At 38.0% G+C, this 25,492-nt stretch overlaps 1 protein-coding gene across 12 annotated transcripts in view; it reads right to left on the bottom strand.

Annotated features, from left to right (window-relative positions):
* The window catches only part of LOC106053045 (early estrogen-induced gene 1 protein-like), a 76,326-nt gene that overhangs the window by 17,863 nt on the left and 32,971 nt on the right, over window positions 1-25,492 (bottom strand). For 11 of the 12 annotated variants that reach the window (XM_056042826.1, XM_056042818.1, XM_056042825.1 and 8 more), the window contains one exon: window positions 1,096-1,784. In XM_056042826.1, coding sequence (XP_055898801.1) covers window positions 1,096-1,137 — 42 coding nt within the window. In that variant the 5' untranslated portion in view covers window positions 1,138-1,784. Of the gene's footprint in view, window positions 1-1,095; window positions 1,785-10,267; window positions 10,289-25,492 lie in introns of those variants that run through there. The other variant, XM_056042823.1, reaches the window with a different exon arrangement.

Raw genomic sequence — 25,492 nt, forward strand, 5'->3', positions numbered from 1 at the left:
TCAGAAGCAACAATTGACAAAACAAATCAGAAGCAACAATTGACAAAACAAATCAGAAGCAACAATTGAAAAACAAATCAGAAGCAGCAATTGACAAAACAAATCAGAAGCAACAATTGACAAAACAAATCAGAAGCAACAATTGAAAAACAAATCAGAAGCAGCAATTGACAAAACAAATCAGAAGCAACAATTGACAAAACAAATCAGAAGCAACAATTGAAAAACAAATCAGAAGCAGCAATTGAAAAAACAAATCAGAAGCAACAATTGACAAAACAAATCAGAAGCAACAATTGACAAAACAAATCAGAAGCAACAATTGACAAAACAAATCAGAAGCAACAATTGAAAAACAAATCAGAAGCAGCAATTGACAAAACAAATCAGAAGCAACAATTGACAAAACAAATCAGAAGCAACAATTGACAAAACAAATCAGAAGCAACAATTGACAAAACAAATCAGAAGCAACAATTGAAAAACAAATCAGAAGCAACAATTGACAAAACAAATCAGAAGCAACAATTGACAAAACAAATCAGTTTAGAGACAAATTATTGCTGAGAAAAGAAATGTCATCATAAACCCTTCAATGAAATAGTCTTGGTACTAATTAACTTATTTCTTTTTTTATTTTTTTAAATAATTATTTCAATTTATCCACACTACCTCTCCCCACCCCCCATCCCACCAAATTTTCTTGAGATCAGTACTGAACCTGACATAAAGGAAACTTTACTGCCTACAAACCATCATGCTCAAACCAAGACCAATGGTCATAGCAGGCCTGAACACTGACCAGTGTCGTGGCAATGAGCTGTTGGTTTCCACTGACCACAGGTCAGTTTCCACTGACCACAGGTCAGTGTTCAGGCCTGCTATGACGATCGGTCTCATTCCAACTCTCCCTTTCGTCCACTACTAAGTCAGAGGGCTAAAACAACAAGTCCAGCCAGGATAACCAGTGACTTGGCAGAATTTAGGTCATTTGGTTAATATGCATGACTAAATGAATGACGCCTAGGACGTAATCATCTTCTTTTTTTTAAATAACGTCTGCATTAGATAAGATAAGATAACATTTAGACCAACCTGGAACTTGAATTTCTTCTTTTTGGACATGAAGGGTATCATAGCTGTAACCCCTTGACCTTTCTGGACATCGTCTTCTGCAGACCCGTCCCCGTCAATCTTTAACTGGAAGGCTTCACAAAAACTACTAGCAGATACGGAGAATCTACAATGAGTTGGTCTTGGCCAACGCTGGTCTCCCTTGATTTGTTCCCCCTAAACCAGACGTCTGGCAGTGAATTCTCAGGGGAATCAAATACTGCTTTCAATATGTCCAAGAGTGTCAGCCAGTGCTGTCCAAGTCTTGAGAGGTCACTTAGGACAAGGCGTGTCCATATACTATGTTCTGGGGATTGTCTTTCAAGGCTGACGAACTAGCTCAGTCAAATGTTTACAAATCAAACTCAATACTGTCTCACATCTTGCTTTATACACAGGAAATAAAGTAATCCAAGCTCTTTGAAATTAACTTGTATATTAAATATCCACACAGAATCAATCACAGAAAGAAACAGAATGATCCAATATCCAAAGTTCAAGCTGTTTGATAGAAACGACGAGAAGATATTTAATTAAATCCAAGCAAAAAAACTGTTTCCTGGAAGATTTGTTGATGCCAGGCTTGTTCTTGGCTCAAGTTAAAATAAGTTATGAAGTCATCCACAAGAACATTCACTTCAGAGTCGGTTGTGGTCTCATTGCTGTGACTCCTGCAACAAAAACAATAAAACCTGTATTTCAAGCCATGTCAGAAGACAAAAATGAATCATAAATCAAGCTTATGCAGTGACTAGAATTACATCTCATTCTATTCACATAATTCATGGTCATAACAGAATGCTGTGGAAAACAAAAAAGTGTGTTGTAAGATTTGTTAACATAAAACTGTGTACAGGAGGGAGGGAGGTACGTGGACAGACAACATTCATTGTTTAGAATTAGCTCCTATAAGAGGATGTTTGAAATAGTTCTGTTTCTTCTCTATCTCCCTTTGGTCACTTAATTGACCTGGTCAATAAACAATCCAAATGATGACCACTGACAGATTGCACTCAGCAATGAACTGATTGAAACAACTCAAAAGACTATGTGGTTGATGTGCTGGCGAGTTCTGACCTCTCCAGATTATTAGCTTACGTTACCTACACAGACAGATGCACGAGTTTAGAGACCCCTTACTTTTATATGCCAGTGACAAGTCTCTGTAGTGTGCTGGCTAGTAATGACACTAAATGTTCATTTTCTTTTTGTAACTATGACTGAAACATGGCAGTGCGTAGGAGTCTCAGACTTCTGCTCACTTGTATCAATTAGCTCCCTTTACAAACGTACATAAACCAAGACAAATCTGTTTCTTTTCAATAAAATCTTAGATCAGGAAGGAAGCTAACCACTTAAGGATCGCATCATGAGAATAACTCTATTCTAATGGATGAAATAAGAACGACAATTGAATAGCTGGAAGAACATAATAGCTCAATGATTAAACTACATTCAACACAGAAACATGTCTAAAAATCTTTAAAAAACAAGAATAATTGAATTTAACTTGGCACTTACACTTAATGAGATAGATATCCTCCCCCCACCCCTCAAAAAAAAAAACACACCTCGGTCTACTCCCACTAACATGCAACTCAAATAGTCTACTCACGCAAACACATCTTAGACATTTTACTCACACAAAACTCTGTATTCATAACTAACCCTACATTAGTCACGTGATCCACACTTTCACAATGGCAAATGACGTCATATAGACCTAACAGTTAACTAGGCCAAGCAAGTAATCCAAGTAGGCCCGTACTTGTCACCAAAGAAAGATAATTCATAGCATCGCAGAAAGAGACCTGATCAACTTTTGGTTGTCGGCCCTTGTGAGAGCTATTCACCGTTCCTTAGAGGAAGTAATACATAATATATCCAGTTATTCAACAGTTTGCTGGTTTGGGTTACCCTATGGCGTGATCACAAGGAAAGTTATCACTAGGACAAAGAAAAAAATAAATCGATCTGCTGATAACAAGAAGGATTTAGAAAAAAACAAAACCTGACATCGTACGAGAGTGATCAAACTTTGATTGCGTGATATGTACACACAAACATTGTACACAGAATGGAACGCATGTATACACAACTCAAAACTGATGTCCAGATCAAGCTGAAACTAAAGATAAGTTCCTGTACTGTTTGGTTCCTCTAGATGTGCTACTGTAAATTTGGTATCATTCCACCTCTGTTAAGTATCTCAAAGTTTTGTAATTCTTAACAAGTCCCTAGAAAGTGACTCCAGAAACATCCTCTATTGTGAGCTTACTGCCTACGTAAGGACATTTATTAATAATGAAAGTCCTCCATTTCCCCCTTCAGGACAAGAACTGCGGTTTGACAGTCAACTTCCTGCTACGATTGTGAGACCAAAACCACGCTAACGAGACACACTCGCCTTGGTTAGTTGATACTTTTAAGTCTTTTTTTTTTTTACAAGTCAAAATAATCGTACTGTACAGTGTATTTATTGATATGCTTTTTGTCGTTGTGAATGTTATCACGTGATGTGTGACACTCCACCATCTAGTAATCTACCGACCTTGACATTATATAGCCTTAACCCGAGTTACCCACACTGTCAATGAAGGGAATAATGTAATCGAACTGAATGATAAAGCGGATTGATACCAAGGCCTTGATACAAAGTAGATCCGGTTACATGAACTGAAGACAATGGCGGCTTCTATCGGCTGAAAGCGTCTTTTAGTTTAAATCTATGTTCAGGCGCATAAAAAAAAAGATATATCTAAATCTTAGCAGTCGAAGACAACATTTTTAGCGGTGATTGGGAGACAGAGGCTATTTTACAATCAAAGAGTAAACAAAGCCAGCTCGTTGTAAGCTGCACTATGTCTTATGCTGGAAGTGCTTGCCGTCATAACAGAGAATTTTAATAACAACAAAGATCTAAATACATGATTGTAGAGTCCACTAACACGATTGTAGACTAAACCAGCATGATTGTACACTGAAATATGCATGATTGTAGAGTTGTCTGCCATGATTGTAGAGTCAACTAACATGATTCTAGAATGTTATGGAGTTTGTGGGTGTTTCTATGGAGACGGTGGGAAGAGGCTAGCTATGCAGTGTGAATGACGCAAGGTAAGCGGCATTGACGTCAGCTGTCTTAGGTAGAACAGACGAGTCCAGATTGCCAGAGTGAAAAGACGTGTTTTTTTGTAGTGAGTTAGATTTTGTTCAAAATACCATTTTTATATTATTACTAAAGTCTACTACATTTTATTTCATGTCATCTAAAGTTAAGATTTGTCTATATTGTAATAAAAGTTCAATTTAGTAGTTTGTTCACAAAGAAGTTACTTCAAGTTTGTTCAAGTTTTACAAGTTAATATACAATACGCCTACAGAGGTTTAGTTGACTACCTGTAGTTTGGTGCCACAAGTCAACGACCGTCCACTAACATGATTGAAGACTCCACTACCATGATTGTAGAATCCACTACCATGATTGTAGTGCCGTTATCAAACGTCATGAGCACTTGTCCAGCGGAGTTGACCTGCACTGTGACCACCCTACTCTCCCTTCCCCAGCCACACCGCTCAATACCACTACTAGGTCAGTCACTGTACGCGTCCATCTTCTAAGTAGAGGATTAACTCACCAGAGAAATCAAGGCCTGAGGTTCAGCCCCTATGGAACTATGGAGCGTCGATAATGTATTTCATATTTGACTAGGAACCTCTTTTTTATCATAAATATTTTTTTAATGATTCTTTCAAGCAAAGTGCCAAAACGAAAGTATCAATCTCTTTACGTAAGATTTAAATATTTTTTTTTTTGAATCGCAAGCCCACGGATTGTTTCAACAGAAACAGCCAAGAAAGCCAAAGACTTGGTGGAGGTTTCAATCTCTAACACCCACGACGAGGTGAACACTCGTAGGACATAAGAATCCAACGTGACAGACGTATAAAGCTGAAGTAAGAACGTCCTGATGTACATTTCATTTAGACATACAGAAGCACGTTTGAAACCTTGACATTCTGCCTGGACATAGACAACCTAACTCTTACTTAGCAAGGTGTTTGTGTAGGTTTTTAAAGCACATCTCAACTAGTTCCTAACGTTGACTTGACAACCATTACTTGATAACTTAGACTTGACAACCATTACTTGATAACTTAGACTTGACAACCATTACTTGATAACTTAGACTTGACAACCATTACTTGATAACTTAGACTTGACAACCATTACTTGATAACTTAGACTTGACAACCTTAATGCATGTAACTTAGACTTGACAACCTTAATGCATGTAACTTAGACTTGACAACCTTAATGCATGTAACTTAGACTTGACAACCTTAATGCATGTAACTTATGACTTGACAACCTTAATGCATGTAACTTAGACTTGACAACCTTAATGCATGTAACGTAGACTTGACAACCTTAATGCATGTAACTTAGACTTGACAACCTTAATGCATGTAACTTAGACTTGACAATCTTAATGCATGTAACTTATGACTTGACAATCTTAATGCATGTAACTTAGACTTGACAATCTTAATGCATGTAACTTATGACTTGACAATCTTAATGCATGTAACTTATGACTTGACAATCTTAATGCATGTAACTTATGACTTGACAATCTTAATGCATGTAACTTAGACTTGACAATCTTAATGCATGTAACTTAGACTTGACAACCTTAATGCATGTAACTTAGACTTGACAATCTTAATGCATGTAACTTAGACTTGACAACCTTAATGCATGTAACTTATGACTTGACAATCTTAATGCATGTAACTTAGACTTGACAATCTTAATGCATGTAACTTAGACTTGACAACCTTAATGCATGTAACTTAGACTTGACAATCTTAATGCATGTAACTTATGACTTGACAATCTTAATGCATGTAACTTAGACTTGACAATCTTAATGCATGTAACTTATGACTTGACAATCTTAATGCATGTAACTTATGACTTGACAATCTTAATGCATGTAACTTATGACTTGACAATCTTAATGCATGTAACTTAGACTTGACAACCTTAATGCATGTAACTTAGACTTGACAATCTTAATGCATGTAACTTATGACTTGACAATCTTAATGCATGTAACTTAGACTTGACAATCTTAATGCATGTAACTTAGACTTGACAACCTTAATGCATGTAACTTATGACTTGACAATCTTAATGCATGTAACTTAGACTTGACAATCTTAATGCATGTAACTTATGACTTGACAACCTTAATGCATGTAACTTATGACTTGACAACCTTAATGCATGTAACTTATGACTTGACAATCTTAATGCATGTAACTTATGACTTGACAATCTTAATGCATGTAACTTATGACTTGACAATCTTAATGCATGTAACTTAGACTTGACAATCTTAATGCATGTAACTTATGACTTGACAATCTTAATGCATGTAACTTATGACTTGACAATCTTAATGCATGTAACTTATGACTTGACAACCTTAATGCATGTAACTTATGACTTGACAACCTTAATGCATGCAGCCTTGACTTTTTTTGTTCACCCACTGGCGTAGCTATGATGGGGGGGGGGAGAATTTGAAATTCCCCCCTGTCCCCACTTGAGGGGGGTCCCACAAATGGATGGCTAAAATTTTATTTTTACATAAAATATTAAATATTACGATTTTTTTCTCATGTCATGATGTCGAATGTCAAAATGTAAGAGCGGCCCCCCGGGCCCCCAAACGATGACAAATTTCCTAGCTACGCCACTGAGTTCAGCCAACCACTTGAGTGAGTTCCTGTTGGGTGAGGAGTTCAAAACCCGCTGGTCCAGTTGAACTCCAAGGCGATGTCCGTGACTCCAGCCATTGGTTGGTAGTTCAGCACCAACGTCATCCACCAGGGGGACAAACACACACACACACACATCACATACACACACAACACCCACGTCATATACACACACATCACATACACCAAATACACACACACACACTACATACACAATACTTCATTGACAGCGCCGATATTTCTCCCGCACCGCACCGACGTGCCACAAGTTCCGGAAGTAGAAACAATGAGCAGACGTCGTTTTAGTTCTTACTTGGAACACGCTGTACTTTTTTACTTTTCTTTCCCCGCCAAATTGTAAAGTTTTCCTGAATCAGAGACACAGTCAAGCAACAAAGTTCAAACCAACTAGATCTAAGTTTTAAAACCCAACTAAGAGAGTCCCAATGAAATACTCGGAATCGAAACATTGTGGAGCAATAAAGGCGGCTTATCGTCGGTCTATCTTATTTATCGCTTACCCAGCGAAACCCCAAGACTAGTATCTCTGTATGTTGAACGTCAGACCGAGAGTTCGCCACACAGACTTATCTAGTTCAGAGAACGTTGGCACTAAGCTTCAAGTTTTAAAACCTTAGGTCTGTGAAAGTCCTGCCGTTGTTGTTATAAAAGGTCTTAGACACAGCACAAACACATAGACACACAAACATGGACACTCTTTTTAAATCGCCTATGGACACCATTTGTCGTGACCCAAATATTAAGGATGAACAATTCTAGAATATAAGTCACATGGAGACTCGAGGTCACTCCACGGGTCCGAGCGCAACTATAAAGCATTTCACTGCACGGTGATGGCTTATTCTAGTCGATGAGGGCCTAATCTAGTCGGTGAGGGCCTAATCTAGTCGTCAGCATTTAATTATTTTTTTTCAAAAACATGCTAATGTCAAGGTGAGATTGGACCAAGCCCTATCGTTAACATGCTGTAGTAAGCAGGTCGTTGGATTGTAGCCACAACTTCCTGGTACAGATGAACCGATGCAGGCGTTAGTATATTATTTGTGTAATAGATCAACTTTAAATAACTTGAAGTTACGTCTCTTCTGAACTACATAACCTTTTATGACAATAGTCACAGATTTCAATTGAGATGAGATCTAGATCTAATAATAATGAAACAAACTGATATTTAACCAAATCTAACTCACCACAAAAACACGTCTTCACCCTGTCATGTCTCTAGATCGTCTGTCATTCTTTACATATATATTGATGGGACCCTGTTGTGATGTCATCATTCTCCAAGACCTACAATGAATGCTCCCTTTCGTCATCCTCACCTAGACACACACACACAAACAAACAAACACACACACTCCCTAACACATGGGAGGAAACATTTCCCCAGTGTCTGCGTCATCATAGGCTTAACTCCAATTCTCGCTTCGGAGAGATTTGTTTTGTATAGTTATCTCCATAGCAACCGTTACTATGAGACATTCACTTGACTTTATTGGCTATAACAACAAAAATTGTTTTTAAAATATGAGCAACAAAAAAAGAAAAGAGTGAAACTTAAAAGAGAGTGTAGGTGTCAACACTTTACTTGTACACAACACTCAACTTGTACACAACACTTAACCTGTACACAACACTAGTACACAACACTTGTACAAAACACTTGTACAAAACAATTGCACAAACAAAAATATGATCAGTCAAAAAGTCATTCACTTGCTTGTCGAAATTCAATCCCGATCTATGTTCCTACAAAAAAAAGTGTAGCGAGTAGTGAAGAAATATTGAGACAAAGTAGAATGTAACAAAAATGGTGTCAAAAAATTTTGAATAAAAGAGGACACAAAAGAAACCCAACAAGTTATGGTTTAGTTTGAGTATCTCATAGAATGACAGGTTTTAGTATGTCACCAATCCTAAAAGATAATTCTTGAGTTTCTGGATAATCTTATGTCTACGTTCTTTAAACTCTGCCAATTCTGGCTACCACGGATTTATGCTGGTGTTTTTAACACGGGCCAAGAGAGACAACCACGGCCTGGCTGAGCCGTTGGATAAAAACTGAGCGAGATAACCACAGCAGCTTATCACCCGTCACTCCCTGACATCTTGCTTGACGTCACGCCGCTGGGACAACTTATCGCAGACTTGAATAACATCAACAAATGATTGCTTCATCCCAAGTCTACTTGGACAGTTTAGGCGGAGGTAGGAAGAAGGTAATGAGGTAGGGAGGAGGCAAGGAGGAGGTGAGGAGATAAGGAGGAGATAATGAAATTGTTTTCAGAAGACAAAAAACGCATGAACGTTTTGTCGTTAATTTACAACAATATGACCCTCACCTATCCGTTAGTCTGTTGGACCGCACCTTGCAAGAGTCGTCAACCGTCTTTCTCCATTCCTGTCTTTTGCCTTGGATAGAACCTCTTTCAATGGCAGGCCCGACCATTCTTTTATGTTCTCCTCCCATAGCTTTCTCTGCCTCTTTTTCTTTTTCCTGGTACTGTTCCCTGAAGGAGGTCTTAGCAAGCCCCGAACACTTGTAATATACCATAGAGTTTTAGTTTCCTATATTTTGTTCCCACTAGTTAGCATCATGGGATCCCATGGCTGCAGGAACCCTGTCTCTAATCTCTTTTCTGGCATGCGGTCTTGAATACGAACACATCCCTTGCTCCAAAATGTTGCCTTCGATATACATAACATCTTAGTCCAGGGAGTCAACAAAATATTCAAAACTGTAGGGTTCAAAGGTCACCGACTCTAACAAATCAATACGAAAAACTAACAATGTAACACGTTTACCCGCAAACTGAAACAGGACTTAGAAATGTCTCTATTAGATAAGGACCAGTGGCGAAGCTAAGGATTTGGGGGGCCCGGTGGGGGGGGGCTTTACCTCTTTAGGAGACCCTGCATTTGACATCATGACATGAGATAATGGCGTAATGTTTAATGTAAAAACAAATTTCGGCCACTCTTTTGGGCCCCCATTTAAAAGAGGGGGGAGGACATTTCCACATTTGGACTCCCACTCTAGATACGCCACCGATAAGGACCTACATTACAGTGTACCTACGGTAGGGGACTAATCAATATCCCAGTTGTCAATAACAGACCCAAAATTAAACAGAAGCAACAAAAGGGGAGAACAAGACACCAAGATCACAGCCAGTGAATGTCAACCCTTGATGGCCTGAGATCTGTGCCACGAGATCCCCGAGCCTGGCTAAATTATGCATGGAAATTAAATAAGCCGCCACCGGAGTGTTGGAACCCAGGTGAACTGGTGATATCACAAGTGGCCGATCAATCAACTAGATAAGGTGACCGATATACTCACTTGTGTACAGCGTGACTTCAGTTCTGCATGTGGACATGACGTGCCAAATACACTGGGTCATGGAGATCTACAGACGCTAAACAAAAACTGACTCTTACTTACACATTAACATCCTGTATGTATATGAGAGATAGATAGATAGATAGATAGATAGATAGATAGATAGATAGATAGATAGATAGATAGATACAGAGACAGAGACAGTCAGACATGATGAGCTATGAACATAACGCTATATAGCTAGTTATAAGACTATTTCAAAAGTTATCAAACTTTTGGTGTCACTTGTTTAGTTTCGATAGAGAACAACATCGGACAGATAAGTTCACTTAAGACTATTTTGTGTTCATTGTTTTTTTTTTTAATTATTTTTTTTGTTTGTTTTGTAGCTGATGAAGGCCTCGTGGCCCAAACGTCCTTTTTTTTTACTTGGTCCGGCAGGATTAGATATAAGCATGTTTTTCGTATTTTCTATACACTGTTTAGTCAGCGACATAAACTGAAACCCAAACTGTTGGACCGTGTCCAGTCTTGTGACCGTGGTCTGTCACTGGCCAAACAATAGTCCCCCCCCCCCCCCCATTGTTACAACAGCCTGGCACGTCCACCACACGGTAGAATCTAATACGAAACAGTTTCTTTGCCCCCCCCCCCCACTCCTCTGACATGTCAAGTGTTGAGTCTAAATCACGTCTGCAGAGACAATGGGGAAAACAATAGGAGGAGGGTAGAGCCGTGTTTGGTAATTTTGAGCTTAGCCATTGTGATGGTCCAACTATCAAACTTTTCAACCAAGAGACTTCGAGACCCTGGTGATGTAGTCCAATGAAAGGAGTTGGTTTCTATAGTGACCGCATAGTCAATGGATGGTCACTGATACACTAGAATCTCACCCCATTGCTCCGTATCGAAGGGAAAACTTTTTAAAAACCCAAGACCCATTAAAAAAAGCCACAAGCTTAAACCAAAATCTCACTATTTATAAATACATTTGTTTTTGCCATAGGTTTGTAAGTGATAGTTCGCGTAAGGTCTATGTAACTTGAAAACATTAAAACCTCTAAATAATAAGCATAAAAGTAAAGTAAAGTTTCCCTTTCAGACCTTGTGGTCTATAGGCAGATGATGTAAAGGTCTTCTGTTTCTGTGACCTACGGTTAACGAGGGTGTCATGTGGCCAGCACAACGACCAAACGCCTTTACTTTTCCCTAACTAATGTCAGGTACCCATTGGAGCTGGGTGGACTCAGGGGCGCCCGAAGATCCTGAAATTAAAAATCCCAGTCTTCACCAGGATTCGAACCCCTGTCCCCGGTTTGGAAGCCAAGCGCTTTACCGCTCAGCCACCGCGCCTCCAATTAATAAACATACTAGTTAACAAACTGTTTTAGATCAAAAGACAACTAAACCAAGAGTTCGAAAGTATCTAGCTCTGGTAAGCAAATAGACCAGGTGTCCTGTAGATGTCGGCACAGCAGCAAGTCCATGTTCGACCCGAGGTCAGTCGTGCAGAGCAATGTCAGATCAGCGGATTGGGTGCCCACCTGACAGCGTTATTGTCCACTGTGGTCAGCTGGTTACTTTACAATCCATGTACCTTGACATAAAAGACAAAAAGAGTCCTACGATGTTGGTCAACCAGCTCCGTTCTTATGGTGGAAAGAAAAACAAAACAAAAATGTATTTCTCGTAGCATTTCTTTCCCTTGTTAGGTCTGGACACAAACCCAAGCCACTTGAATGTCTACATGTGACATCAGGGCCGCCGCTACCTATTGTGCAATGCACGCAGGCGGCCGAATGTAAGGGGGCGGCCAAATCATTATTCCAAGGTTAACTTTAAAAAAAAAATTACTTTAATTTTAAAAAATTTAAATATTTTAAATATTTTATATGAATTCTAATTATTCCATATTCATTTTAAAACTTAAAAAAAAAAAAAACGGCATTCGTACATAGGAAGTCATTTTAGAAACCTTATTATACAAAAAAAATAGATTCCCCGGGCTTTTTTCATAGGCTCCTACTCATTTCTGGAACTTTTACGGTTGTTTGTAGCAGGCCTATTTGTTCTAAATAACAATCACAGAAGCAGATCAGTCAACACATTTTTTTCTCATAAGTATCTACTTACTACTTCGAACTAGTATTGTTTAGTGGAAAAGCTCGCCCTGTAAGTAGAACTAGTAATAAAAAAAAATCAATGTTCGAAGCATTTTTAAGATTCATTTTAAAAGGCTGTGGATTATTGCAAGTTAAAATCTGTGTTTATTGTAATAACAGTTTTACAGTTCACGGCAGATGTTTGTTCAACTTTTTTTAAAGTGTATTTATTAACAATATAGAACGCCTACATCGGTTCGGTTGTACTAGCTGTTAGGAGCCACAAACCAACTACTGACCAATGACCAACAACGAGGGGGGGGGGGGGTGGGGGGGAGGGCGGTGAAAACAAAAGTTTATTTTCATTGTAGTCATTATTCCATGTCTGAATATTATTAAAATTACATAATTACCAATGTTTAAAAAAATTAAATTAAAATATCTTAATTTAGATACGTCGTTTCATCTTCAAAAGCAGACCTTTATTTGCGATAGGCGTATGCAACAATATGGGTCAAAACTTTTTGAAGATTACATTTCAAAACGTCTCCGCTAGTGCGATTCTTTCGGATTTTCTTGTTCTATTAAGGACTATTGCACTTCATTACGCTGACGAATTTTGTGTGGGAAAACTAAGGTCCACGACAGAGATGTTCTTAACAAGAAGATGATCTTTAAAAAGATCACGCCCATTACAGACGTCTGCGCGCTATATGTACCTTGAATGTCCCTCGCATGATACTACTGACCAGCGCTGCCTCTTTATTATTAGACCTAATATGACCCTTGATTTTTTTTTTAATACTGATATGAATAGTGCGTTCTGAAAAACACCCCATCTATATTGTGGCCTTTTTGGCAATCTTACTACAAGAACAAAGGATTTGTACACGTAATAAACACATATACAAAGTTTTAAAAAAGGAAATAAAACATCTAAGACGACATAAGGGATACGACAACGGTGGGAATAGGAAACAAAAACCCCAAAAACTAATGGTCTGTCTATAAAAAAATGGTTTCAAATCAAAGGGCTCTTTCGGTACAGCGTCCAGTTCAGTCTTAATGATTTTTTTGTTTTTTCTAGAAAAAGAAAGGGGAGTGGCAGCATTTTAAAATTTCGCACGCAGGCGGCCACGACCCTTGCGACGCCCCTTTGTAACATCATAAAGACAAGAAATCGAGAGTGAAGTTTGTTCACTCCTAGCTGCCAATAAATGCAGTTCTAGAGCTTAGAGAAAATCAAAACAAGACTTTCAATAAAAGACAAAATGAGGGAAACAATCGATGAAATATTCCTGAAACCGAATCTTAATTTTATTATTTAAAACAAAACAACATTTAGCCACGTGATTCTCTATCTCTTCTATTACGATCTCATTTGTAATACACAATGGCTATCACGTGACATTTTTTTTTACCGTTGCTTTCTCAATATGATCACGTGACTAAATGTTGTTTGTTTAAGATTGGTGAATGAGGTCCATTTAAAAAAAAACCCAGCAAACTACCGTCCAATAGACACCCAATCTACAAGTAACAACTTATTACAAAAGTTTGTGTAACATTGATTTCAAACACCATTGTCCTAACTACTCTGATGTGTTTCCATTTTTTCCCCAACAGTTTTGTTCCATTGGAAATGTCACCAAAAACTTGTCCACGGAAAAGACAATGTCGTCTGCTTAGAACAAAAGTAAATATAGAGCCATAACTTATTACTCCACATTACAGGCACACACACAGTGAGAAGATTACACACACACACTAATGTAAGGAGAACCATGCAACACGTACCTATGTAAAGTTTGCTGTGACTTGGTCAGAACAAACGTCTTCTAATACATGTATAGCCGAGACCAACTGACCAAGTCCATTGATTAAATTCTACTTGTGAATAATACCAACACACACACACACACACGCACTAATGTAAGGAGAACCATGCAACACGTACCTATGTAAAGTTTGCTGTGACTTGGTCAGAACAAACGCCTTCTAATTCATGTATAGGCTACTTAAAGACCAACTGAAGAGGTTTTTTTCGAAATTGAGATAGCGATTGATTTAGATAGTAGATAGCATCAAAGTTAGTTCCTAAAAATTTGAGATTTTAGAAAAGCGTATTTATATTAGAAAAAGTAATTTGAAAGTGTAAAAAATAACGGGATTTGAAAATCAGCTTCAATGGCCGAAACCGGAAGTGACGTATTGTAATGGACTGAGAAAATGTAAATAAAAATAGACATGGCTGGATACGTTATTGATAGCGATTCAGATAATAAATTTATCTAAATCTAGCTGTCCAACAATTTTAAATGATACTTATCATGGGATGCACCAAAATGCCATGAAGAGAACTCTTCTACTTTTTCAAAATATATTCTAGAGCAGACTATTGAATTAATATAATTATAGATAGATTATAATAATAGGACTAGTCACTAGATTATCTAGATCACTAGCACTAGATCTACTTGACTACTACTCAGATCTAGACTCTAGAGTGACTCTAGACCTAGTCTACTCTAGTAGTAGTCTCTAGTATCATCAAGTACTAGTAGATCATCTATAAGGACTAGGTCTAGGTATACTATACTTAGACTATACTAAGTCTAATAGTTATAACAAAACTAAATGGTTAGATCTATCTATATTATTTTCAATATCTCTAATTCTAGCTAGGCCTTCTAACACTTTTACTAGTCACTCACTAGATCTAGAGTTTATAAATACTTGACTTGTATTATTGTACTAATTGTAGTAATACTACTTACTAGTAGTACTAGTAATACTAATAGTTTATAAACTAGTAGATTTAACTAATTAAGTAGATCTAGAGTAATCTAGACTAGCCTCTATGTTAAGCCTAAGCCCAGTCGCCAACATTTTTTGGTAATAGTTTGTAATAGTAAGACCTAGTGAGTAGTGTCCTAGCAATAGCATAAAGATTATTCATAGATATAAATATAATATTATAATAGTCAAGGACAAAACCTAAAGCCTAAGCTAAATCTATACATAGAATATATTTATACTCTTTACTAGCCCTTACTATACTTATTAATAAGGCTAAACTTTAGATCTAAAAAAATAATAAGTCATCATTTATATTGGTAATATAAAATACAGATTTTTACTAAACACATGTGACATTTCTTTAAGTCTTAAACTTAAACAGGGCCGGTCCTAACGATTGCGGGGCCCTATGTGAAACTGATTGCGCGGGGCCTAGTCTGAGTGGGAATAAGGATAATAAGTGAAAATTAAGATTTCGTATTTAAAAAAAAATCGACTTTAAATTTTATTAAATCTTTACTAAGTACAAGATTACGATCAAATTAACTTTACTTTACGAACTTTGTAACCTATGGCATATTAAAATGCCAGTCACTCTATTAAAGTAAATAAAGTATGGAAACTTCTGATTAAAGTGAAAATTTGCCTGATTATTACATTTTAGTACATGAAAGCTGACAATGTCTTATTTCGTTTATATTATCGCGCGTAGGATTAGCGTTTTCGGAATGAATGACACCCACAATTTTGTCTATTTTTCAGGAGATTTTTATGAGATTTCCAGGTTTTATATATACCGATATATATATATATATATTGCAATTTAACTATTACACCTAGAATTAGCACGAAGCCTATGAAAGTGCAGGGCCCACTGCGACCGCATAGGTTGCAGTGGCTTAAGACCGGCCCTGGTCTTATATATATTAGATTGCCTAGACCTAGAGTAGAGTAATTTATTATTATTAAGAACAATAAGAGTTAGATGTTGATGTTAGATCAGATAATCAGTATAACATATATAATATATATATATATATATAACCACTAGTTCTATATATGTATACATAATTAAGTATAAATGTTAATAAATAAATTTTTTAAAATCTATTTTACAGAAAACATATATGACATGTGGCATACAGACAAGTTTACTAGATGGATCTTTCATCATTTTGGAAATACAATATTCCCTGTGAAACAAATCACAGAAACATTCTACAATTTTATTGTATATAATAAATACCAATAAATGTAAATACAAAATCACATTTTAATAGAGTTCTTCATTATACACACAACATTATTTTAGTATGTTCCTTTTCACTTGCTAGGTTTAGACAAAGTTTCGAATCAGGATTTAATATTATTAAGTCATAGCCCAAAACTCCAGCAGGATGTTAGTTAATGGCAGTGGTCAATGTTTGAACCTGAGACCACAGAGAAGACAGTTCGGAATGCAAACCACACAACTTTCTGCGTTTCGAAACCTATTCAAATTTTGATCATTTTTATGTTAATGCAGATCTGAATGTCCATTGCAATGATGACTTGATCTGTAAAGGGGTTACATTTTTTTAAAATAAATTGGATCTCATTCTTCGAATGATGCTATTTATTAGAAATTGCAACGTGGAATACATATTAGAGGCCAAAAGAAAATCCACTGATGAGGGAAGACGTAGACGTCGTAAAGAACATTTAAATTGACCACCAGCTGAATATGGTTATGTCTTCGCTGGACGCGGCAAAATATCTAGTTAGCAGCTGGGGCTGCGTAGCCATGGAAAATACTGCATTTCTCATTAATCTTTCGGCTCGACTGCCAGCCTTATTTATTAAACACTTTAAATTATGAATAGCTCTGCATTTTTTAATAACAATTAAAAAAAATATATATTCAGTGATTAACTGGCAATAATTGGGTTACTAAAATTTAATAAAATGAGTTGCATAATTACATCAACAGTAGCCTATATGCATTACTTAACATTATATTGATACTATAATTTATTTTCCACTTCCCTGACTTCCCAGAGAAAAGAAAAAAACGACAACTCCTTCTCCAGTAGGATAATCTCTTTCATTTATAGTCTAAACACAATTTAAAACTTTGTTACCTACAGTTACAGATTAACTTGCTAACTTAACTATCTAATAATCTAATGATTCTATTCCAATCAACAAATGAGTCAAGCGTGAGATAAATGAAAACTTAAATTTTTAGATATATATTTATAGAACTATGTAAGTATATAGGCCCGAATATACGGTACGAATATATTTAAATAAGAGTGTAATAAAATCCATATTTCGTATATTAATAATATTATAGAATTGGTAGATCTAGGTCTAATTTTTGCCTTATAGATTAGTTTTTAGAAATTTAGATCTAGTACTTTTTTTACTAGTAGATCTAAATCAGACTACTTTTAAGTCTAAGTTAAGGTTTAAGTTAAAGCTATTTGCCTAGTGTTGTACGGGGTTGTGACTCTAGATTCAAACTAAATATAATCGTATACTACAATGACTACATTGAATGAGCTCAACATTCACATTGTAATAATTGTTTTCCCATATTGGGCCTATTTAGGGACGACTATAGGTTAATAATCACTAAGTGTATAGATAGAGTATATAATTTTAAACTTTGTTTTTCTAGATCTAGGCCCAGCACCTCGATCGGATCAGTCTAAATAGATAGGTCTTATCTCTAAATATCCAATACTACTACTAGATCTAGACTTCATCTAATTGGATTTAGATCTAAATTTAGGTCTACTTCGTACATCATTAATGATCTGAGAAAAGAACTCTGCTCTTGATCAAAAGCAGTAGATCTAGAACTAGAATAAGCCTTCTGTCTGTCTTGTATCCACCGTTCCTTGTATGAACCTCGCCTCCTTCCGATAACTTCTTCCGCGCACCCAATAGTGGTATCTTTGAAGTTGGCCCACTCTTCTTCAAGGGTCAATATATCTGCAAGAGCCTCAAAGCGGTTCGTTAGTTTCAATTGGAACTGTGCTGCAGTATTGCCGTCTTTAAGCTTCTCTACATTAAATGGGCGGGGTCGTGTGGTTTGTTTTGGTTGGCGTTTCAATCGGAGCTTACATTTGCCACTGACAAGGTAGTGGTCTGAGCCGATATCAGCTCCTCTGCGGGTCCGCACGTCTAACAGAGATGACCTCCATCGTTTGGAGATGCAAATGTAATCTATCTCGTTGAAGGTTTCTCCATTTGGTGATCGCCATGTTTTTTTGTGTATTTGTTTGTGCTTAAAATATGTGTTTCCAATTGAAAGGCTGTTGGATGCGCAGAGAGAAATCAAGCGCTCGCCATTATCACTGATGTTTTCTGCAGAGCCATATGGTCCCATTACATATTCAAAGCCAGTTCGGTTGGGATTGATTTTGGCGTTAAAGTCTCCCATCAGTAGAATTAGGTCGTGAGTAGGTGTTTCATCAAGAGTGGTTTGTAGTTGATTATAGAAATGATCTTTGATGGTATCTTCTGCATCCTCTGTAGGGGCATAAGCTTGGATGGTAGTGACTTTAATTTGCTTTGTTTGGAGTCGAGCTGTAATGATGCGGTCACTGACCGGCTTCCAAGCAATTAGCGCTGAAGCTGCTATTTTAGACATGATGATTCCTACACCGCAGAACAGAACATGGAAATTGATAGATGAGAGGAAAGAGGCCAAACGTAGACGAGATCAGAAAAATGAAACACAGGATCGTAGCCTAGCGGAAGAAGCTTATAGGGAAGCAGATCTGAAAGTAAAGAGAAGCTGTCGGCAAGATAAACGGGACTGGATTGAGCAGAAGGGACAAGAGGCACAAGCAGCTGCAAGCAGAAATGACACAAAAACCCTCCATCGTATTGTCCGAGATCTCACTGGAGCAAAGAGTGGACATGGGGCACCAATAAAAGACAAGCAAGGCAAAACTTTGTTAACCAAAGAAGAACAGGATGCAAGATGGGTAGAGCACTTTAAAGAGACCCTTAACCAACTGTCGCCAGACCTAACTTACATATTCAAGGACCCCTCTCCAGACAATGATCTCAAGGTCAAGACAGACCCAATAACTGCTGAGGAGGTTACCATGGCCATAGCAGTGCTAAAGAATAACAAAGCACCAGGACTAGACATGATATCAGCAGAAATGCTAAAATATGGGGGACAGTGCATTGTTAACAGAATGACTGATCTCTTAAATCTCTGTTGGCGAACTTCAAAAGTCCCAGAGGACTGGCAAAAGGGAGTGATTGTAAAGCTTCCAAAAAAGGGCAACTTGGCAGATTGCAACAACTGGAGGGGCATTACTCTCCTCTCTGTCCCAGGCAAAGTTTTCAGCACTGTTTTGTTGAGACGGCTTCAACAGTCTGTAGATGAAAGGCTCAGAGAAGAACAAGCAGGTTTCCGAAGAGGTAGATCATGTACAGAGCAGATTTTCGTTTTACGAAATATCATAGAACAAAGTCTTGAGTACCAACAACGGCTAATGATCAGTTTTGTGGACTTCAAAAAAGCGTTTGATAGTGTCCACCGAGAATCACTATGGAAAATAGTTAGAGAATACGGTATCCCAGAAAAATTCGTCCAGATCCTACGACGCCTTTACAGTCAGTCTAGTTGCTGCATTAAAACAGAAGAGGGAACAACAGAGTTTTTTACAATCGAGACAGGTGTGAGACAGGGGTGCATCTTATCTCCCTTCCTTTTCCTCCTAGCCATCGACTACATAATGAGGAGAGCAATGAACCAGACTGCCTTTGGTATTCCATGGCATGAACAACTCCGATTGATGGACTTGGACTTTGCTGATGATGTTGCACTACTCGGGGCTACAAATAAATGCATTCAAGAAATGACGGAGAGCCTAGACAGAGAGGCACCCAAAATTGGCCTCCGCATAAACTTGGATAAGACTAAAATTATGCGAGTGGGATATAAGGCAAAGGGTGTCCCCATCAGACTTGGCGAGTCAAAGCTTGAAGAGCTGGACAAGTTCACGTACCTTGGCAGCATCATAACAAATGATGGAGATGCTTACCATGATGTAGCATGTCGAATAGGAAAGGCAGGGAGCATTTTCCAAAGGCTGCAGCCTATTTGGACTAGCCAAGCCATTGGACTCGAGACAAAAATACACCTTCTCAACACAATCGTCATTCCAACTGCTACATATGCATGTGAGACGTGGAAGTCATCTGTCAAAATTGAGAAAAGACTAAATGTGGCTCAACAGAGATGGCTGAGACGGATTTTGGGAGTCAGTTACACAGACCGGATCTCAAACAAGGAAATCCTATGCCGAACTGGCAGTCGAACACTTAGTGAGGTTGTGACTGAGCGTCGCATGAGGTTTGCGGGACATGTTCTACGTCAAAATGAATTACGCACACCAAGAGTTGCGATAACCTGGAAGCCAAAACGAGGAAAGCGCAAACAGGGACGTCCTCGTATTACCTGGTGACACACCTTCATGGAGGACCTCAGAACAGTGGACACCAGATGGGAGGAGGCTTCAGACATTGCCAGTGACAGATCATTATGGAGACAGCTTGCCGCCCAATGCGCCGAACGGCGCGGGAGGACCTAAGTCTAAGTAAGTCTAAGTAAGAATAAGCCTAAAGCAGTAACATAAGCAATAAATTGCGTAACTTGACTAAAACGAAACATGTGAACTGAGGCTCGCGGTACTGCGTGGGGTGAAACGCTGTTCGCTTGACTAGATCAAGAATAAGCCGACAAACAGTAGATCTAATAACATGCAAAGCCATAAATTGCGTGATTTGACCTAATTTCCCCAACTCTAACATCCACTTTTTATAAATTTGCGTGTTTTAGTCGCCTTTGTTTTTAGAAACTAGCATTCCTGTAAAAAGGAATAGGGAAATACGTTAAGCCATAAACTGAAAAATTTGACCTAATTTCCCTTAAACTACGTCATCGACCTTGGTTGTCTGGGAAATACTGATCTCGAATGGCTTCGAGATTGTGAAATTTAATAGTCCCTAAAACTCACATTAAATTGCTTATATCTAAATAATTACAAAGAATATATGTCTAAAATTTCGTATGTATGTTTTTTTAAGCATTATGAATCTAAAAAAAAGTATAACACCGGTTTCCGCGTCTGACCCCAAAACCTCTTCAGTTGGTCTTTAAGTCAGCCGAGACCAACTGACCAAGTCCATTGACTAAATTCTACTTGTGAAGTATACCAACACACACAGCATAGGCCAGTCCAATCAGTTTGAGTACACACTTGGTACGGCAGAGTTGAAAGGAAGAGGGCGCTGGGGTGGAACGCGCCCATCTGCGTGAGTTTCTTCAGTAGTACCGATACTTAGGGCCGGGTCAAAGGTCAGGTTAAGTGGGTCAAGACGAGCTGAGATGTTTCAGCAGCAGGAAGGTCGGGGGAGACCTGTTAATTAGCCCCAAGTGAGGATCGCCGTTCTATCTTATCTTAACCTTTTGGTCGCTTCTGAGAAGAACCGAGCTTCTTAATCACGTGACTTCATCCTCTACTGCCCGCCTTCTTTCGTCCACCTTTCTGAAAGCGATTTAAAAGACCATCGTCTCTTGTTCTTATATCAGAAAGTTCTCTTCCACGTGACTTCAAATTTGTAAGGGAACAAAAGAAAAAGTCCCGCTTCTACTGTTTCACTGCTGCTCTGGTAACAAACAAATGGACAAGGGGACTTGGGTCTGATTTGAAATAGAAAATACAGTCACTGTTTTATTAACGAGTGTCCAATGTAGTCTACTGAAGTCTGTTGTGCCAGATACGTAGCCGCAGTGTCAGTACTTTGGCCTCGAGTCATCAACAGATTTGTTCATGAGATAAAAGTGACAAAAGTTCATCCCTCCCTCACCAACACGGTCAATTGGTTCAAGGAGGAAACGCATGACTCAACACTACCGTATTTTTTTTTCAATTATTATATGATCTATCACGTGGTTGATCAAATTAAAGTCAACTTAAAAAAAAAAAAGACAATACCTTCATTATACAACTTAAAATATAATAAAAAATATTATCATATTATTAAATATAATAGAAAATTAATTTAAAAAAAATCAACAATGCCTTATATTCGGAACCTCCCGGCCGCGATAGTCCTTTCAAAACCGATGTTGGCTCTATTCTAAGTCTAGTTCTGAAGCCAAAGTTACATTTACTTTTTTTTTTTACTTTAAAAAATTATAACTGTCAAACTAGAGTTTTCCCACGTGTGACCAACGAGCTAGTAATTAATTTCTCAGCAATAGACATCACCTGTTAAATTTCTAGGAAAATCGGTAAAGCCGTTTTTGAGATCCGCGGTACGCGTCCAGGTTCCTGAAGGTTCCGTGAAGTTCTGACTTGAATAAAGACAATGCAATAATAAAGGACGTTTTTTTTCACTGGAGATTGTCGGTTTTTTTACTGGAGATTGTCGTTTTTTTTACTGGAGATTGTCGTTTTTTTTCACTGGAGATTGTCGTTTTTATTTATTTGTAATTTGCATTCAATAAATTAACAAACAATTCTTCTTTTTCTTCATCGTTCTCATTGTTATGTTGGAGCGTTCAGATGACTAGACCAATACATGAGATGCACTGCACAGTGGTTTCCAAATCAGGGAGATCTCCATATAGTTTTCTTTCTAGTGGGGTGTTTTGGGGCGAATGTCTTATACGGGCCTCTTGTTAAAGAGGGCAGTTTTGGAGGACGAGGTCCGCATTCTCTGGTGATACTCCACATGGGCAGATTTCACTGGTTCCAATTTTGAGCTTCCGGTACATGTGTTGTCGCATTCTGTTGTGTCCGGTCCTGAGTCGAAAGATTAGACGTTGGTCTTGTCGGGATAGCTTATAGTAAGCGTCATCTTTCTTGTGATTTGGGTGAGAGCTCGTCCATTTTTCATTTATTTTACTTAGAATTATTAATTTCTTCAATTCTTCTGGATAGAGTGCAGAGTTTATTAACAAACAATCATTATTAATTATTAATGATGTTGTTTTTTTAATGGTGACCTTATAGTATTTCTCTATGAAAATGATACAACTATGTTACCGGTACTCTTGTTTTTTAATAGAGTAGGTCAAGCAATCAAAGGACATACACCTCTGTTCAAGCTGCTTCCACCAAACAACAAGACAAGCCGAAAGTATTCAGATTTCCAGTAAAACAAAGCAAGTGAAAGTACGAGACAGCAGACGAGAGTTTGACAGGAAGTGGGACAAAGGTCAAAGAGCAGACGCGCCAAGTAGTTGAATGAGACTTTGCAATCAAAACTCGTCGTGTAGGGTGAGTCTAGAAACTTGTAGTGTGATGATGGTCAATGAAATGGAGGTAGATTGTAATGTGCAACAAAAACACTCGACACCGGAAAGAAAAACAAAAACAACTACGTTATAAAAGTGACTACTTTCTCAGTCTCGTTCAAATCACGTCTAACGTGACTTAAAACATTCCAGCGAGAAGCGCGCAGTAAAATTTTCAAATAAATTCCTTTATGAAAGGTTTGTAACTCCATCAGCAGGGGCAAAAAGAGAGAAAGAGAGAGAAAAATAGGGACGAACAGCATAAGAGAGAGAAAGAGAAAGTGAGAAATAAATAGTAAAAAAAGAAAGAGAAATAGAGAAAAGGAAGAACAAAAGAAAGGATAGAACTTCATCACTGTCATATAATATAAAACTTGATTACTGAAACAATTGGAAAAGGGGGAAGGAATTCAAAGACATGAATATCATTTACATAACATGAAACCAACCGGTCTAGCGCCAGCTGTATAATGAATTAAATAAAAAATAGAATCTATTGTTGATATCTTGAAGTTGAATAAAACAAGGATAGCAGGTTGAGCCTTTGAAAACAACAATACTACGGTACATACGAACTGATGCCACGCACAGCTATAGAAATAGATTTGGTTAAGAGTTGAAGTAAGGGAGACAGACCTACATCCACACACAAAGTCGTGGAGAAGTTGTACTAACATTTTAAACCTCCACATCGTCCAATGAAACATCTGCATCCAATTAGCCCTCCCACACCCCTCTCTCTCTCTTTTTGTAGAAATCTAACTCCAGCTTCCAGGCAAGCCTAGTCGATAGTATTGATCCAACGCCCCACCTACACTCTGCTAGTCAACAATCTTCTTGCCGTTTCTTTTTTGTTCACGTGACCATTGCTTCCGTCCATCTAATTCAATCCATCTCTATATCTATTTCAGTCCATCTAATTCAATCCATCTGTCCATCTATTTCAGTCCATCTAATTCAATCCATCTGTCCATCTATTTCAATCCATCTCTCCCTCTACTTTAGTCTATATCTTCATCTATTTCTTCCTGTGATTCTATCTTGTATCATCGTGCCCAGAACACTTCCTCCAAGCACCAGGAAACGTTTTAAGTCAGATGTCAAAACAAAGGTCTAGAAATCCACGGGTCAAAATGGCATGCGTTATCGACGACGATCAAGAGTTTAGCTGAGGTCAGAGGTCAGTAATCAGAGGCGTGGCGATTAGAAGTGTTGGCACACTGAATGGAGACACGCGGGTCATCATGAATGTAAAAAAGCAAGAGCCATCCGTATAAAACAGTTTTATGTCCCTCCCCCCCCCACCCCAGACTGAAATACAACCACTCCAACAGTCCCTGTGCCCTACTCAACGCATCTATCGGTGCCGCGTTTTCCACTTAAAAGTTATGGTTTGATGTTGTTGTTTTTTTTTTTTCAGTACATGGACTCAAAGTTTAGAACTCGACCCCCATTGATCTCAGAGAACATGCTTCAGTACATTCAAGAAAAACATTAAGACCTGTGTCTGTTTCAAACTTTTGAAAAATAAGTTTGTCATTTGAACTCTGGCGTTCGTGTCTCGTATGTTCTCACAGTTGCTTGAGCCAACATTGTGTTTGGTAACAGATGTATACAAATTAAAATATTTCCATTGAGTGACGCTATGAGTTAATTACCTTTATAGTGTACATACTTTAGTGACAAGCATTGGCCTGGTCTCTGTATTTTCTTGTATACTTTCCAACTGACAAAGGCGATGTGCATTGTAAATCAAAAACAAAAAATAGTAATGGTAATACACATAGTGCGAACCATGCATTATGGGTAAAAAAAAAAGTGCATTATGGGTAAAAAGTGCATTATGGGTAAAAAGTGCATTATGGGTAAAAAATGCATTGTGGGTAAACAGATTGTTTCCTTGCATTGGTTCACTCAACTATTTGACCAGACAAGACAGGCGCTGTGTGGTCAGGTCATTCTTTGTTTGAGTGACCATATAGTTCTCCAACAGAATGATAAACTGGG

This window comes from Biomphalaria glabrata, chromosome 9, assembly GCF_947242115.1.
Source record: "Biomphalaria glabrata chromosome 9, xgBioGlab47.1, whole genome shotgun sequence".
NCBI lineage: Eukaryota > Metazoa > Mollusca > Gastropoda > Planorbidae > Biomphalaria > Biomphalaria glabrata.